Source organism: Phyllopteryx taeniolatus, chromosome 12 (assembly GCF_024500385.1).
Source record: "Phyllopteryx taeniolatus isolate TA_2022b chromosome 12, UOR_Ptae_1.2, whole genome shotgun sequence".
Classification (NCBI taxonomy): Eukaryota; Metazoa; Chordata; class Actinopteri; order Syngnathiformes; family Syngnathidae; genus Phyllopteryx; species Phyllopteryx taeniolatus.
Genome location: NC_084513.1, coordinates 21,923,613 through 21,939,505, shown reverse-complemented (window position 1 = coordinate 21,939,505; position 15,893 = coordinate 21,923,613). Strand labels below are relative to the sequence as shown.

The 15,893-nt window shown below is 46.1% G+C and overlaps 1 protein-coding gene across 4 annotated transcripts in view; it reads left to right on the top strand.

Moving 5' to 3' along the window:
* The window catches only part of ttn.1 (titin, tandem duplicate 1), a 196,003-nt gene that overhangs the window by 43,376 nt on the left and 136,734 nt on the right, over positions 1-15,893 (top strand). Inside the window, exons 34-52 of one of the 4 annotated variants that reach the window (XM_061792598.1) lie at positions 1,412-1,525; positions 2,527-2,715; positions 3,639-4,094; positions 5,592-6,053; positions 6,297-6,347; positions 6,616-10,251; positions 10,544-10,834; positions 10,934-11,503; positions 11,610-11,891; positions 11,967-12,245; positions 12,479-12,760; positions 12,840-13,118; positions 13,213-13,500; positions 13,602-13,880; positions 13,956-14,237; positions 14,425-14,703; positions 14,839-15,117; positions 15,198-15,476; positions 15,554-15,841. In XM_061792598.1, the coding sequence (XP_061648582.1) occupies positions 1,412-1,525; positions 2,527-2,715; positions 3,639-4,094; positions 5,592-6,053; positions 6,297-6,347; positions 6,616-10,251; positions 10,544-10,834; positions 10,934-11,503; positions 11,610-11,891; positions 11,967-12,245; positions 12,479-12,760; positions 12,840-13,118; positions 13,213-13,500; positions 13,602-13,880; positions 13,956-14,237; positions 14,425-14,703; positions 14,839-15,117; positions 15,198-15,476; positions 15,554-15,841 (8,865 nt within the window). The remainder of the gene's footprint in view (positions 1-1,411; positions 1,526-2,526; positions 2,716-3,638; positions 4,095-5,591; positions 6,054-6,296; positions 6,348-6,615; positions 10,252-10,543; positions 10,835-10,933; positions 11,504-11,609; positions 11,892-11,966; positions 12,246-12,478; positions 12,761-12,839; positions 13,119-13,212; positions 13,501-13,601; positions 13,881-13,955; positions 14,238-14,424; positions 14,704-14,838; positions 15,118-15,197; positions 15,477-15,553; positions 15,842-15,893) is intronic. The other 3 variants (XM_061792601.1, XM_061792600.1, XM_061792602.1) reach the window with 3 other exon arrangements.

Sequence of the window (15,893 nt, the reverse complement as noted above, 5' to 3'; positions counted from 1 at the left end):
GCCGCTGCTCCTCCACATCGAGAGGAGCCAGATGAGGTGGCTGGGGCATCTGATTCGGATGCCTCCTGGATGCCTCCCCGGTGGTGTGTTCTGGGCATGTCCCACCGGGAGGAGACCCCTGGGATGACCCTGGACACGCTGGAGAGACTACATACTTCGGCTGGCCTGGGAACGCCTCGGGATCCCCCCGGAAGAGATGGATTAAGTGGCTGGGGAGAGGGAAGTCTGGACGTCCCTGCTAAAGCTACTGCCCCTGCGACCCGACCTCGGATAAGCGGTAGAAAATGGATGGATGGATGGACAATCTCGGTGTGGGCAATTCATTCAGCTTCCAAATCCCAAAGCACATTCAAGTCACTGAATAAGACAAGGTCATAGGAAACATGGTAAATCGACTATGGGACCAGTTGCAACAAAGAAATAGCAGTGCAACACAATAAAAGCCCTGTATTAGGAAAGGGGAAAAGAAAAGCTATTCATTTCACAATAGTGGTGTCAGTGTTGAGTAGCCTGATTGAAGGAGGACGAAAAGATTTGGAGTATCTGTTTGTCCTCAATCACACACACATTCCAATTTAGCAAACAATAGAGCAAACGCCTGTGTGTGTCTGTGGACATAACAAGCAGATACCTGGGTTTGTAACCTTGTGAGAGGCCAATCTGGAACACAGGGTACTTACAGTACTTGTTGTTCCAGCTTCAGGCTGGAACAACAAAAAAGGAATTAATGAATGTAATCCATCCATTTTTTGTACCGCTTATCCTTATTAGGGTCGCGGGTGTGCTGGAGCCTATCCCAGCTATCTTTGGGCAAGAGGTGGGGTACACCCTGAACTGGTCGCCAGCCAATTGCAGGGCACATTGAAACAAACAATTTAGAGTCTTCAATGAACCTAGCATGCATGTTTTTGGGATGTGGGAGGAAACCGGAGTAGGCATGAGGAGAACATGCAAACTCCACACAGACGAGGCCGGATTTGAACCGGGGAACTGTGAGGCAGTTTCTCCACTGTGCCGTGGTAAAGAATAAAATAATGACTATATTAATATTGTCAATAATACATTTCCGATTACAACACATCCAACTTGTTGATTTTTGTTTAACCTATCCTCCATAATTCTCTGAATAATTCACCTTTTAGCTGTTTTTGTGCTAAACCCAAAGTGCTGGCTAATAATCTATAAATATTGCAATTGTGGCATCTTGTTGCCAAGGAATTATGTTGAAGAGTATGAGTTGAAGAGCGTTACGCATTGCTTTGTCACCATCTTGTTGGCAATTTTGAAACCTTTTTAGGTGGTGGCCAATAGCAAGGGAACACTGCAAAGTTAGAATTTTAATATTCCTGTTAAAATAACGTCTTTACTTTCACAGAGATTTGAATATTTTTTTCATTTTCTTGCCTTGTAGCTCCTGAAGAAAGTGCGTCGCAGATCTCTGCTCCTATTCTGGTTTCTCCCACGAGAGACATCTTGGTGACATCGGGACATTCCGCCCAGTTGGAGTGCACTGTCTCTGGGGAAGGTAAAATATTGCCTGCATACACTTCCTGTCACCTATCACTGTCCAGCTAGATTTTGCAGGATCTGCTCATACCAGGTTTGAATTTGTGTTGATTAAAAATTCACTATAACAATAAACACTGAATTGAAGAATTGAAGCTCACCTAAAAACGTCTGAAAAGAAACAAAGCATGGCGTAAGCAGCCGCAGAGAGACAACCAGTGAAAACACAAGTAAAACATTCTCAGGGCAGTGAATGGATGGCAAGCTGACTGTCGTGGTTGTCTTGGAAGACATTTGGCTTCCCATCTGAGCGAGCGAGCAGGCTTCATCAGTTCATGTACAGAGGCTTGATAGGACAGCTCTTGCCTCAGTGAGAGGTCCTCTTTTCATCCCTTCCAAGAGACTCAATAATTTAGCCTCTAAAAAAATAACAAACAAACGCAACCGCTTTTGGCCCTCAGGTGCCTCCGCAAACAACTGAATGGAATATTAACGAGGGTGATTCCACCCAAATGACTGTTGTTGGCGGGCAAAGGCAGGCCTCCCTTCAATCCATCTTAACAATTGTCGTTTTGCATCCCAAAAGAATGAACTCATTCATAGTTGGGTTGGGGCATGCCTCTAACTTTAGGGGGAAAATACTTGACTTTCCCCACCAACATTCAAGCTAGAGCTGTCCTGTCTAGCCTAAGTGCATGAACTGATGAAGCCTGCTTGGTTGGATGAGAGGCCAAACATGTTCGAAGACATTCAGAATGTTCTAGTTGCGATCCATTTCATGTGCTGGGAATGAAATGACCTCAATGAATGACAAAATTCACAGGCATAACCAAAACCAGAAGAGAACAAAACATGCATACTTGCATGCAAAAACGATAGACCATTGGGACATGTCGGACAGTCTCTTGATTATACTACACACTATATTGTAGTGTACTATACTATACTGTCCTGTCCTGTACTGTATTGTACTGTACTTTACGATAGCATCTTGATGTTATCCCACCCCTCCCGGTCCAGATCTGCAGATATGTTGGTTCTGGAACGACAGAGAGATCAGGCAATCAGACGTCTTTAAGATGTCTCGATTTGGGGACATCTGCCAGTTGAACATTTCCAGAGTGGCGTTCGAACACGAAGGAGAGTATTCGTGTGTTGCCAGAAACTCGGCCGGAATGGTGATGTGTGCGGCCAGTCTGAATATTGATGGTGAGTTCTCTGCATGAAGACCAGTCAGTGACACAAAGACCAGTCTTTGTTACTCTTCAGCCTGATTTTTTATTTTTCATTTAACCTTTATGTATCCAGGAAAACCTCATTGAGATTAAAAATCTCTACAAGAGTGTCCTGGTCAGGACAGACAATAAACACATGAAACAGATTTGACAGTACAACCTAAAACAGTCAGACATTCTCTTAATCCAAATAATCAGCAGTTTTTCTGAGCAAAATCCCAACTCTTTAAAACCATTGCACCTATGGCAAGCCATTTGAGCATTTAGTCGATATCCTTGATATTCATTTTAAGATCCATGTGCTCATCCACGCTTTGTTCTCACTAGTAGCACAATTTAGTGCACTAGTAGGATATCAAATAAATGCTCAGTTTGTCACGTTGGGTCATGTGATGTCATGTCTTATCCTGTGATTTTATGTTATGTGTCGTTTTTTCATCCCGGTTTAATCTGTTTGATCTTAAAGGTACAATTTGTAGCCTGTATGAACAATCTACCATGGCACTCCAAAGTGCGGCTTCCATGAGTCAACTTCCTTAGCATGAACTCACTGAAGAATGTTGGTGCTCACGTTGGCGGCAGCTTGTCTAGACCGCTGCTCACTCAGGCTAGTGAGGAACCATTATGTGGGTTTTGTGTGCTTGTTGCTGGTGCAAGCACACCATCTTCACCAGACAAATTGTACCTTCTAATTTCAGATCTATTAACCATGGTTGAAATAAATCTTACATGGTCTCCTCTGTTTCCTGATCTCTAGTCAAGTGTGCATGGTTGACAGTGCAACAAAAAGGATTGTCTTGTCCTTCTTTGCTCACTGATCCAGACAGATCAACTCCACTAAAGAAGTCTCCAGAATCATGTGTTAACCTAACCTTTGTACTCTTTCTTACTGCCCAGATGAACAAACCTTAGCTAGCATGCCAAGCACTGCGGCTGAGGCTAAGCTAAGTCAGAAGCTTGAGGCTCAGACCCTTACTGAGTTTACTAAGTCCTACTCTGAGAGCTCCTCTGTGTCTTGGAGGACAGTGGAGGTTGAAATGGAGAGCTCAGAACACAGCGTTCAAATCCAAGCGCCCCAGAAGCCCAAACTGCTGAGAGAGCTGCGGGATATCTGGGTCAAAAGCGGCGAGATGGCCGAGTTCACCTGCTCGTTTGATGGGGAGCCGTTCATCAGGGTGGTTTGGGATCATAACGGCCAGAAGCTGCTCAGGGACCGGACGAGAAGCTCTCAGAGTGATGGACTTTTGTCCCTGGTTATCCAGGGTGTGAGTCTGGCTGACCAGGGCGTGTACCGCTGCACCGCCACCAACCGACATGGCCACAGCAGCTCCTCTGCCCACCTCACGGTGGAAGGTGCTTTCTCTTTCTTGTTTTCTCACGATGCCTGGTCCATCCCAGTCTTCCACCTGCTTCCTCGCTGCCTCTCTTGAGTTTTGATCTTTGAGTTTTGATCTCCTCAATGCTGTCGTGCCTCGCTAACCTCATCCACCCACCCTACTGACCCTTTTAGAACTTGAGACCAGAAGACCTGGAGCCTGGTCATGCCTGCTATCGACATTTGGAACTGAATATGACCCTTGTTTGTATTACTTATTTGTCTCTATGTGTCAGTAGCGGGTTTGAACGTGTCACTAACCACATTGATCTGTTAATAACAGGTGTGAATGTGTCACTGACAGGTTTATACGTGTCCATAACAAGTGTAAACATGTCATTTGAGGGTCTATACGTGTCCATAACAAATGTGAACGTGTCATTGACAGCTCGGTTCAGAATCTTTTTAAACAATAGTTGGGCGGTTGCTTCTGGGTGGCAGAATGCGAGTGACTACTGATGACCTGAAGAGACCAGCTGTCTACTGTAGAGGGGTTGCACAGAAAAGTCATATCATCATAGCCTTTTCAGTTAGATAACATGGAAGTAGAGCATTTACCATAGATTGGAAGTAAAACAGGATCAGTCACTAAACAAAACACTCAATGCTGGGCTAGGCACAAATCATGCTACTAGGCTGCATCTACCGTGACCAAGGTTAAGGAATTTGATTCATTGCCATCGCCTCAATCAATTAGTGAGGCCCTTACTGATCATGTTAACTATGTCTGATTTAAGGAAAATTTAAGTACCTTTTTGAATGCTAACCCCAAGTGATAAATGTTGCCCACTCGACATCCATTGCAGCCTGGTCATCCTGGAAGGGAAACCCTGGCACCCACTCCCCCCCATCTGCGGTCCCTTCAAGGTTTTTCTCCAAATGGGGTTTGGGGTTTGTTCCTTCCCCGATTGGGGGGTTTAGATAAGGGGATGTTGTCAATCATTGCCAAAAACTGTGGGCCTGTGAAGCCCTTTGTGACTCTTTTGTGATTTAGGGCTATACAAATAAATTTGACTTGACTTTGAATGCAACCGGCATTGAATGCAGCCGGCATTGGTCTCCCTTACAACCAGGAAACATCTTCTTTCCCACTAACACTTCACACATTCAAACTACTACAAACTAGAGAAGAAGGCTAAAATCAACATTCTAGCCATTTCCCCTGTTTTCTCAATGGCTCTGCATTGCTCAAATGACATTGAATGCTTTGTTTACTAGTGGTGCCATTGGAGACCGCTTCGCCTCTTGTCACCCAGAATAATGTGACATCATCGTGAATAGTTGTATATGTGTTGATAACAAGTGTGAGAGTTTCATTGATAGGTCTATATGTCCTTATAACAGGTGTGATTGTATCACAGGTCTATGTGTTAATAACAAGCGTGAGTATGTCACTGACAGGTCTAAAGTGTTAACAAGTGTGAGCAGCCTACTATGACCCCTAATGACTCTCCCTAACTATGATTCTTACCCAGCTAAAGAGGCAAATGTCAAAGGCAAGAGCGCCATTGCAACAGATTCCGTGCACGCGGCCTCACAGGCAGACAGGGAGAACACAAAAGATTCTCCGGATATCCCAGACCAGGAAATGATGGTGGACAAGCCAGGATCCTTGCCTCCGTATTCACAGCTGTACTTCCTGGACAGCTTTCCCGACGCCCGTTTGTGCAGTCGCCCCGACTTCCTGATCCAGATCCCCCGAGAGCTGCTCATGCAGAACCACAGCCCCTCGCTGTGTTGCGTTATGAAGGGGCTTCCCACTTCGTTTGCCATTTGGCTTTACAGCCGCTTGAACGTTGTGGATACCACGTCGTACTCTCGCAAACGTGATGGCCCCCTGTGCTGTATGACTGTTAAGAATGTGGGACCCGGACAAGGGGGCTCTTTGTCTTGCAAATCCTCAGCCAAGAATGCTGAGTGCGGCTTGATGACCAAAGGTTGGCATCTGCATGCTTTTGTTGGCACTCTTCCACACTTTTTTGCACCTACACTGCCAGCACTTCTTCAACGTTTAGGAGCGCACCAATGTTTGGTGCCACTCGCATCATTGGTCACTTGTCAGTCAGAAGAATCCACAGCTGCCATGGATGCATGACTTTTCACTCGTAGTCTTGCACCATATGAGAGCCGACGTGACGTCGCTAGAGTGGTTTTAATTTGTTGTGTTTGTGCCATTACAGTCACGGTGGATGAGAGGGCCCCTGCGATCCACGTCGAGGAGGAAGCCTCAGGTAAAACACTTTTGTAATACGCATAATCAAGCACACTAACAGATGCACAATGTAATTTTGTAATGACTTCATGTCATGAAGATTCCATTTTTTGCTAACTCAACTCAAGTTTCAACAATTCCTTTCTGTTTCACGTACAAATAGTTGAAAAAGACACATCCAACAGGCCTTGCATTGTTTTTATTCTATGTTTCCCTTGAGCTGCTTCTTTGTTGTCTATGAGCTGCTTCTTTGTTGTCGATGCTTTAATTGTCATTATTCCACTCAGCCTTCTCTAGCTCAACCATCACAGTGCAAGAGGAAATGTTGTGTGATGTGAAGCTACCAGACAAAAAACGAACACTTGAACTCCAGCCAGAGTCCAAATTCTCCTCCAGCACTTTGGAGAAGATGAAACAAAAGCCAGTTTTCCTCAGCAAACTTTCTCCTCCAGCAGCTGTGACTGTTGGAGAAAAGGCTTTCTTTAGTGTCAAAGTGTCTGGTTTTCCTGAACCCGCTGTTCGGTGGTCCCACAATGGGCAGACCATCTGCGCGTCCTCTGTCTTCACATGTGTTCGTAAGCGAGATGAGTGCATCCTGATCATTAACAGAGTTGAAGTGGCGTTAGAAGGAGAGTACTCCTGCACCGTCAGCAATCGCTTTGGACAGGAAACGTGCACTTCCTATCTGCACGTTCAGATTAAGGAACCACCCAAGGCAGAGAGCCTTGAGAGAGAACTAGAGCCAAGGGGCAGCCCTCCTGTGTTTTCTAAAACTATCGAGTCTGTTCAGCTGCACAAGGGAGGTCACGCGTCTTTCACGTACATTGTGAGCGGGGATCCTCGGCCAGAGGTGCGCTGGCTCAAAGGCCGCCTTCACATTCAACCTAGCAGCTTGTCCATCATCGTGTACAGCTCAGATGGATCAGGCTTCCTCACTATTAAGAGTGTTAAGCAGGAAGACGTAGCCGTTTATACCTGTGAGGCTTCCAACCAGTTTGGTGAAGCCACTTGTAGTGCTCAGCTATCGGTGTTTGGCGAAAAAGTTAAAGATTATTTGATTAGCACAACAAAAGCTTTGACAGTGTCCATGACTGAAGAAACTACAGAATCCAGATTATACCAGAAGAGTAGTCGGTCTGATCAGATGATTTACACCATAGGTACTGAGAACCGACAAGTTATTCACAGCGAGAAGGTGGGAACCCTCGGAGAGCCAGACATCTCTGTGGCAATCCCCCATTGCGAGCGGGTCACCCACCAAGCAGCCGTACTACAGTCCCACAAGTTCCATGAGCATGTTTGTATGGCTCCCAGCCATCCACTCTGTGCCTCTATTATTCCTGTGAAAACGCTCCATGCAGCAGTTTTCTTACCAACAGTCCAAGAGAGGCAGAAGATCACTGAGCAACACTCTGAACGCATTCTCAGCCCTGAAGTCGTCAAGCTTGACTTTGCCAAAGAGCAGCGCTCAAAGCTTCAGTCAACCATGACTGAGCAACTCCTGCCACTTAGCACAGTGAACGGCCAGACAATGGCTGAGAACATTCCACAATATGTTGAGAACTTGACTGAGCCCAGGCAGCTTGTTTGTGGCCAATCAGTCAAGAGGGCTCTACCGTTCCTTGACAGAACTTCGTCCGTCTCTCATGGACCAGAGCAAGAGAGAAGTTTCAAGGTCACTGAGGGGCTTAAGATTCTGTACTCTGCTCAGTCAATGGGGCAACTACCAATCACAGAAAGACATTGTGAGCGTCTACTAGTAGCAGCAGATACCAAAGCTTTGTTAGCCAAAGAGCCGTGCCAAGCATTGCTTGCGCCACTAAATGAATCAATGCAGCTTTTGAGCAAAGAGCAGTCATTGGAAACGTACGTACCAGAAGAGAAGACCATCTGTTCGGGAAAAGACAGAGTCTACCACTCAGCTATCACCACTGAAGAGAAATATCTACTCCAGAGTGATTGCTTTGGTTGGGTGGCAGGAATAGCATCCTCTCAGAGTCTGCAGCCTCTGCCACAGGGACAAATACTTCTGAATCTGCAGCTTATCAGCAATCAGGCTGTTTTACAGTCAGAAGGCAAATTGAACAGTGAAAAGCATTTGACATCGCAGACAGATGTGAGGGCCAGACCCACTTTGCTCCACACCGTAACTCAGGAAGAGCAGAGGCCTGTTGTTTGTGAGGCCATCTCAGCATTCTCATCCAGGATGGATACTGAGTCTGTCAAGGCAAATAAAGAGCTTCCACCAACACAATACCTCCAGTCCACTGAATCCTTATCAGTTCTGCTGAAAGAATGCATGCTTACCATAAGCAAACCTACACAGCAGGTGGCGGTGCAAAAGCAGGAAAAAGCTCAAAGACACGCGGCACTCTCACAGGAGAAAATGGAACTCATGGCTGACCTCCACAAAGATCTGGAGGTGTCTCCAACAGGGACTCGGTTCCAATCTGCTACAGAGCCCAAGCTTTCAAGCATCCTGGCTGTCTCCTCCCAGTCTGTGCAGTTGCCAAAGGAGACACTTTTGTCAACAGAATTGAAACAGCAACGAGCATTGGTTCAGAAAGAGGACTGCTGGAATATTGTACATTCTGTGAATGTTACAGACATCCAGGCTCTGGAGGAGGGTCATACCACTTGTCTTAAAACTGAAGAGCAATTCCAGGCTGAAATTATGACTGAGCCCAAGGTTCCCAAAAAGCCTGTTTTTATAGAAGAGAAGGCGGCTGCGACCGAGAGTTGCATTGTCTTAGAAGCTACCGAGCAGGACTTTGCAATCCCTATCCAGGAAGGCCAATCAGTGCGACAGTCTGTGTTGCTTCAGGAAAAACATATTCTTACTGGGGAGCGGTCGAGTGCGATGCAAACATGTCAAGGCTTAACCTTGAGTGTCTCCAGCCCACCTGAAAGGGTTAAATTCGTCCCTGAGTGTCTAGAACCCCCAACTTTACCGAAAGAACTTAACTTTGTCATTCAGATGCCCAAAGAGTCTCATTTGAATATTCGCCATCAGCTCAGAGATGCTCTTCAGTCTTCTGTAGCCAGTCAGCAGCCAGTTTTGCTTGCTGATGTCGTCAGCCATTTGGAGGCCCTTAACATTCAGGAGATTCATGTGCAAAAGGAGCCCAAAGGGGTTATGCATACATACCTGATTGCTTCCCCTGCTACTCTCATTGAGCTCACGCTGGTTTTTCAGGGTGAATACCCTCAGAGAGCCGAGCTCAGATCAGAACTCAAGCTTGCTCTTCATGCTTTGGTCTTGCAGGAGCAGATAAGTCTGGTATCAGAGCGAGGGGGTTTCATTCAGATCAATAAGCATCAGAAAGTGCTGATGTGCTCAGAACGGACCCAAGAGTGCTTCTCATCAGTGGTGGACATGGTGATGGTGGAAGAGAGGGCTGCTGTGCTTCCTGCAGCTATTTCTCAGTCTGCTTCCATTGAGATGGAAACTGTCTTTCAGAAAGCAAATGTCCAGAGTCTGAGAAAAGTCCACGAGTCCAAACATGAAACTCAATCTGCTTCAGGGCCAGTCAGCCAGACTCCTCACTTGGAACATGTAGACTTGTTTGTTCATAAGGAGGCCAAGAAAGAATTTCTTTCGGAGGCCATCATAATCAGCAAGCCCTCAGGTAGTGTGGCAGGTTTTCCACTTATCATTGCTTCTTTGGATGAGGTTTTTGCTGAGGAAAAGGACAAGGTGGTCCTGGCTTCCACTATCAAGCACGCCACTATTGTTAATTGGTTTATCAATGGACACTTGGTCAAGTCTGGCACAGAGTTCCTGTGTTCGAGAGATCAGGACACATACACACTGACTATCAAGAGAGTTATGAAGGAGAAGCATCAAGGCGAGTATGTCTGTGAGGCAGCGAATGAAGCTGGGAAGACTACAACACAGACAAGACTCAAAGTTGTCTCAAGAGGTTTGACTATGGCCACTTCTTTGAAATCACCAACTAACCTCAAACATACTGCTCCTTGCAAACCTCAATGGTTGAGGTTACTCCCTTTCTCCTCATTCATTTACCTTTCTCTCCACCAAGTTACCCTTCACCCTTCGTTTCACGTCCATTCTCCCTCTGCATGCATTCATCTAATCTCATTTTCCTCCTCAGAGTCACAATGCGTCCCTTTCCAGCTCAGTTTCACCTGCATTCCTTTTGTCACAAGTACTATTGATCAACTCAGTATTGAGTCTCTTTTCTTTCTTTCCAGCTCTCCAAACAGCCATGCCTGTGTTCAAGCACTGCATGGTCCCTGTGGAGATCAATGCTGGCAACAGTGCCAGGTTCGAGTGTGAAACCGGGGATGCCAGCGAAGTCACCTTCAAGTGGTTCAAAGACGGAGGGCCCATCAAAGAGGGAGACCGCTTCAGGATTATAAGCCGCGTCACTACTTCCTATCTCGAGCTCTTGAGCGCCACCAAGGACGACGCTGGCGAGTACAGCTGCAAGGCGTCCAACAGGCACGGAAGTGACGAATGCTCCGCCACACTCAGCGTGACAGGTATGAACCAAGCAGCTGAACAATCTGCTCTGTTGTGAGCTGCTCAGAGTTACAACAGCAGTGCCGCTAATAGATTTATCTTCTTCTCAATTCTCATAGACAAACAGTTCCCTCCCACCTTTGTCACTAAACCCCACCCTCAGAGCGTTTGTGTTGGGAAGAGCACGATGGTTGAGTGTATAGTGTCAGGCTCTGGCCCTCTGAATGTTGTGTGGTTCAAAGACCAGCAGGTCATACCCATCATGCCTGCACACTACAAAACCTTCCATGACAGGAATAAGATCGGTCTTGACATCGCTGCAGTTACGCCAGCTGATCAGGGCCTTTACCTGTGCCAGGTGTCCAATAAGGTCGGCACGGCCGAGTGCAGCCTGGAGCTGCGAGTAATTGATAAGCCCAAGTTTGTGAAGCTACTAAGCCAAGTGGCGGTCGTGGTTGCTGCCCCTCTGCACCTAGAGTGTCAGGTGGATGAAGATACAGGAGTAATTGTGAGCTGGACCAGAGATGGTAGAAGCGTACACCAGTCTCCTGACTGCAAACTGTCCTTTGAGAATAGGACAGTTGCTCTTGACATTCTAAAGACCACACTGAAAGATTGTGGCTCTTATGCATGCAAGGTGGCAAATGAAGCTGGTAGTGTGACTTGCGCCACCTCTGTCAAGGTTCAAGGTAAGCATTTACTCCGCAGTGGACTGAAAACTCATAATTTGTCTTCTTACAATGCCGGTATGATTTTCCAAATGACTTCTCTGACATCTCCTGGGCTCGTCTTCAGAGCCACCAGTCTTTGTAAAGAGGCTGGAAGCAGCCACGCTTTGGAGAAAAGGTGTGACGGCACGGCTGCAGTGCACCGTAAAAGGATCCACTGAGCTTCACACCACATGGTTCTTTAATAACAGTGAGCTACTTGCTAGCAGCAGACACAAAATGAGCCTGAAGGACAACGTGGCCACTCTTGTGATTGGTGATGTCACATCAATTGACAGTGGAAACTACACCTGTGAGCTTCTCAATGAGTGTGGGTGTGAAACCTGCAACTCCAAAGTCACGGTCAAAGGTTTGTGCACTTGCTCAGCTTGCCATCAAAATGACATTACCATCTCATCTAACCGAACCCTTTAATCAACTTTAGAGCCGCCATCTTTCAGAAGAGCGTTGCCATCTGTACAGGTGGTAAGAGGTGCCATTGCCGTACTGGACTGTGACATTGACGGTTCTGCACCATTTGAGGTGTCCTGGAAAAAGAATAAGAAACACTTGAGCACAGATAAGAAATACAGAATCATGTCACAGGGCTCCTCGAGTTTTCTGGAGATCATCTCATTTGAGAGCGCTGAAGCCGGAGAATATGAATGTGTTGTGTCCAACGAGGTCGGCTCCGTAACTTCAAAGGCTGTAGCCACATTAAAAGGTCAGTGCTCTATCGGTGAGGCTTGTTGAAAACAGGGCTCCAGACCAACTAAGTTTAGGCCATCTAAATATTTTTCCCCTTGTGTTGAGACGCTCTGTCTCACACCATACCAACACAGTGCTCGCATCTGATATCTGACATGTAGACTTTCACCGAACATTTCACATCTGGAGCCCGATCAAATTGTGGTCCATGTTCTGATGCTTTCAGCTCGGTTGTGTCTACCGTTGCAGAGTCTCCGATGTTCTCAAAGAGGATTGAGAGTTCTGCAGCAGTGCTGGGCAACAGTGTTAAAATGCAGGGAACAATAAAAGGTTCCCCTCCCATCACAGTCAAATGGATGAAAGATTCTGAGTTGCTCAGAGATGAAGATCCAAATGTGAAAACTTTATTTGAGAACAACATTGCCAGTCTTTTGTTCTCCCCTGTTCAAATAAAGCACGGTGGCAAGTATACTTGCCTGGTGGAGAACGAGGCGGGCCAGCAAACATGTGAAGCCGTCCTAACCGTTCAAGGTTAAAGCAGCAATGTGTTGATCAGAAACATTTCACTCTTCAGATAATTCCACAATTTAAAATAAGTATTGTGTTTTAGAACCTGCAAGAATCTCAGAGAAAACAGAGTTCATCAGTGTGATGTCAGGTGACTCGGCCACACTGGAGTGCACCATCTCTGGAAGCCCAGACCTGAAAGTCAAGTGGTTCAGGGACAGCAAGGAAATGATCAGTGGACGCAAACATAAGATGAGTGTAAAGGACAATACTGCCATCCTAAAGATTCTGGCCACAGAAAAGAGTGACACCTCTCAGTACAAGATGGAGGTGTCCAATAAAGTTGGGAAAGACCAGTGCACATGTTCAATTTCCGTTATCGGTTAGTTTTACCCACGAATACATCATCTCTAAGCATGTAGATAATGTAAGGAAGCAATGATGAGAAGTGTATGGTAAATGTATTCATGTTACAGACCGGCCAGTTGCCCCCTCCTTCACCAAATCTCTAAAGAAAATCAACGCAAACATCGGCACAAGCCTCACTCTGGAGTGCAAAGTAGCTGGATCGCAGCCAATGGTGGTCTCTTGGTACAAAGACAACAAAGAACTCCACAATGGTGATAATTATAAGATCGAATGGAGTGACAACAAAGCCTCTGTGCTGATCAACAATGTGCGGAACAGCCATGCTGGCGTTTACACTTGTCGGGCATCAAATGGCGCCGGCGAGAGAGAGACCAGCGGTACTTTGGCCATTAAAGGTTAGACTTGTTTTATTTGCTGAAGGAAAACCAGAATGGGCTGACTGGTTCCTGGTGTCCCATTCATTGCGTGTCCTGTTTTTCTTCCAATATGACTCCAGAGCCTCCAGTCTTCACAGAAGAACCGGAAGCTTGCGACTCGTTACCAGGATCCAACGTTGTCTTCAAAGCAGCCTTCACAGGGTCAACTCCTCTGTTTGTTAAATGGTTCAGAGAGGAGAAAGAGATGTTTTCTGGGGGGAGATATTTTATTAAGAGAGAGCATCTTTTGAGCTCTTTGGAGCTTCACTCAGTCAAACTCATCGACTCTGCTAGGTACACGTGCCAAGTATGCAACGAGGCCGGGAAGGTGGATTGCACTGCAGTTCTCTTTGTCAAAGGTGCTTCTGTCTGCCTAGTGAGTGTAGTTGAAATAGTTTTTTCCCTCTTGACTGAGCATTTTGTCTTCTCTACAGATCCGCCAACATTTGTAATTAAGTTGGTGCCTTCGCAGCTGCTGAAAACCGGGCAACCTTTCAAGTTGTCTTGCAAAGTGCACGGCACGCCTGTTGTCATAGTTTCATGGTTTAAGGATGGCAAGGACATAAGTTCCAATGACAGATGCAAGGCGTCCTTTGATGGTTCCATAGCAACTTTGGAGATTGACAAATGTTCCTTAGATGACAGTGGCGAATACATCTGCGTGGCATCCAGTGAGGCCGGCAAAGATGAGTGCAGCAGCTCAGTTAACATCAAAGGTAACAGCCAGCTTGGTTTGTTGTCACAAAGTCTCTGTCTGGTCTAAGTGCAGGCTTCCTGAGGCCGATCCAAGTTCTCAGTATTATTGGACACAATCAAGGGCCCTGCTGACCAGGCGGATATTGTTGCCACATATGAATGTGTGAATTTAATATCACTATAGTTACTATCATTTCCTGTTTCTAGATCCTCCCTCGATTGTGACACCTTTTGAATCGCTCGAAATTGTTAAAGGATCCAACATAGTCATGGAAGGAACCATTTCAGGCTCTGCACCATTTGAAATATGTTTCTTCCACAATGATAAGCCCATACGAAACAATAAAAGACACAAGATCTATGTTGAGAATGAGACAATCTCCCTCCAAATCTCAAAGTGTGAGGGTGGAGATTCTGGCTTGTACCAGTGCACTGTGGCTAACGATGTTGGCGAGACATCCTGCTCCTGCCACATTTCCCTGACTGGTCAGTAAAAAGACAGCCACTATCTGTCATTTAGCTCATATATCATGCAAGTCTTGTGACGGTTCTGCTGTGAATGTAGTAGCCAGAATGTGGCAATTTGACTTTTGCAAAAAAGTGTAACACTTTCTCCCTCAGAACCACCATCTTTTGTTCACAAAGTTGAGGATATGTCATGCTCAGCGCACTCTGACGTTTTGATGAGGTGCAGTGTGTCTGGATCACTTCCCATGACAGTGTCCTGGTTCAAGGACAATCAGGAGCTCACAGAAAACCAGCATGTCAGCATGTTCTTTGAAGACAAATGCGCAGTGCTGACTCTGAAAAATGTTGATTTTCGTCACGGTGGAAAGTACATCTGTCAGGTTCAGAATGCAGCCAGTAGTAAAAGATGCACTGCCATCCTCATAGTGTCAGGTTTGTGTTTGTCTTCTTTACATCCAATGCCCTTGCTTGGAAAAATCTCAGCAGCTAATTTAGCTCGTTCTATATTGCAGAGCCACCAAGTATTGTAGAACATTCAAAGTCCATTTGTGTGACGCAAGGTGACACAGCCACGCTTGAATGCCGATTCTCAGGCACCGAGCCGCTCAAGGCTAGATGGTTTAAGGCTGGAAAGAAGCTGAGCTCAGGTCCGAGATACAAAGTACTGAGCACAGACTTCAGATCTATGCTTAGGATCTTGAAAACAGAGCAAAGCGACAGCAGTGACTACATGTGTCAAGTAGAAAACAACACTGGCACAACATTTTGTGAAGCCACAATCACAGTCTTAGGTCAGCTCAACCTTTCATTCCTTCCATTCTCTTTCATCCTGACAGCCACTTTAACCCACTTTCACACTCTGACACAGATGAAATTATTAAGCCAACTTTCACAAGAAAACTGAAGGAGACAGAAGGCATCACAGGTTCATCCGCTCATCTGGAAACGTTGGTATTAGGCTCGTTGCCGATGACCATCCAGTGGTTCAAAGACAACAACAACATCCAGACAGATGATAAATACAAGTGCTCCTTCTCTGAAAACGTTGCATTGCTGGAAATCAATCTTCTGGAGAGCCAGGACAGCGGCAGCTACGGCTGCGTGGCCACCAATGCAGCAGGATCCACCAAGTGTTCTGCCATCTTGGTTGTTCAAGGTTAGAACACACTCTCTGCATTGCAGTTGAATAAGATTTAACGAATAAGGTT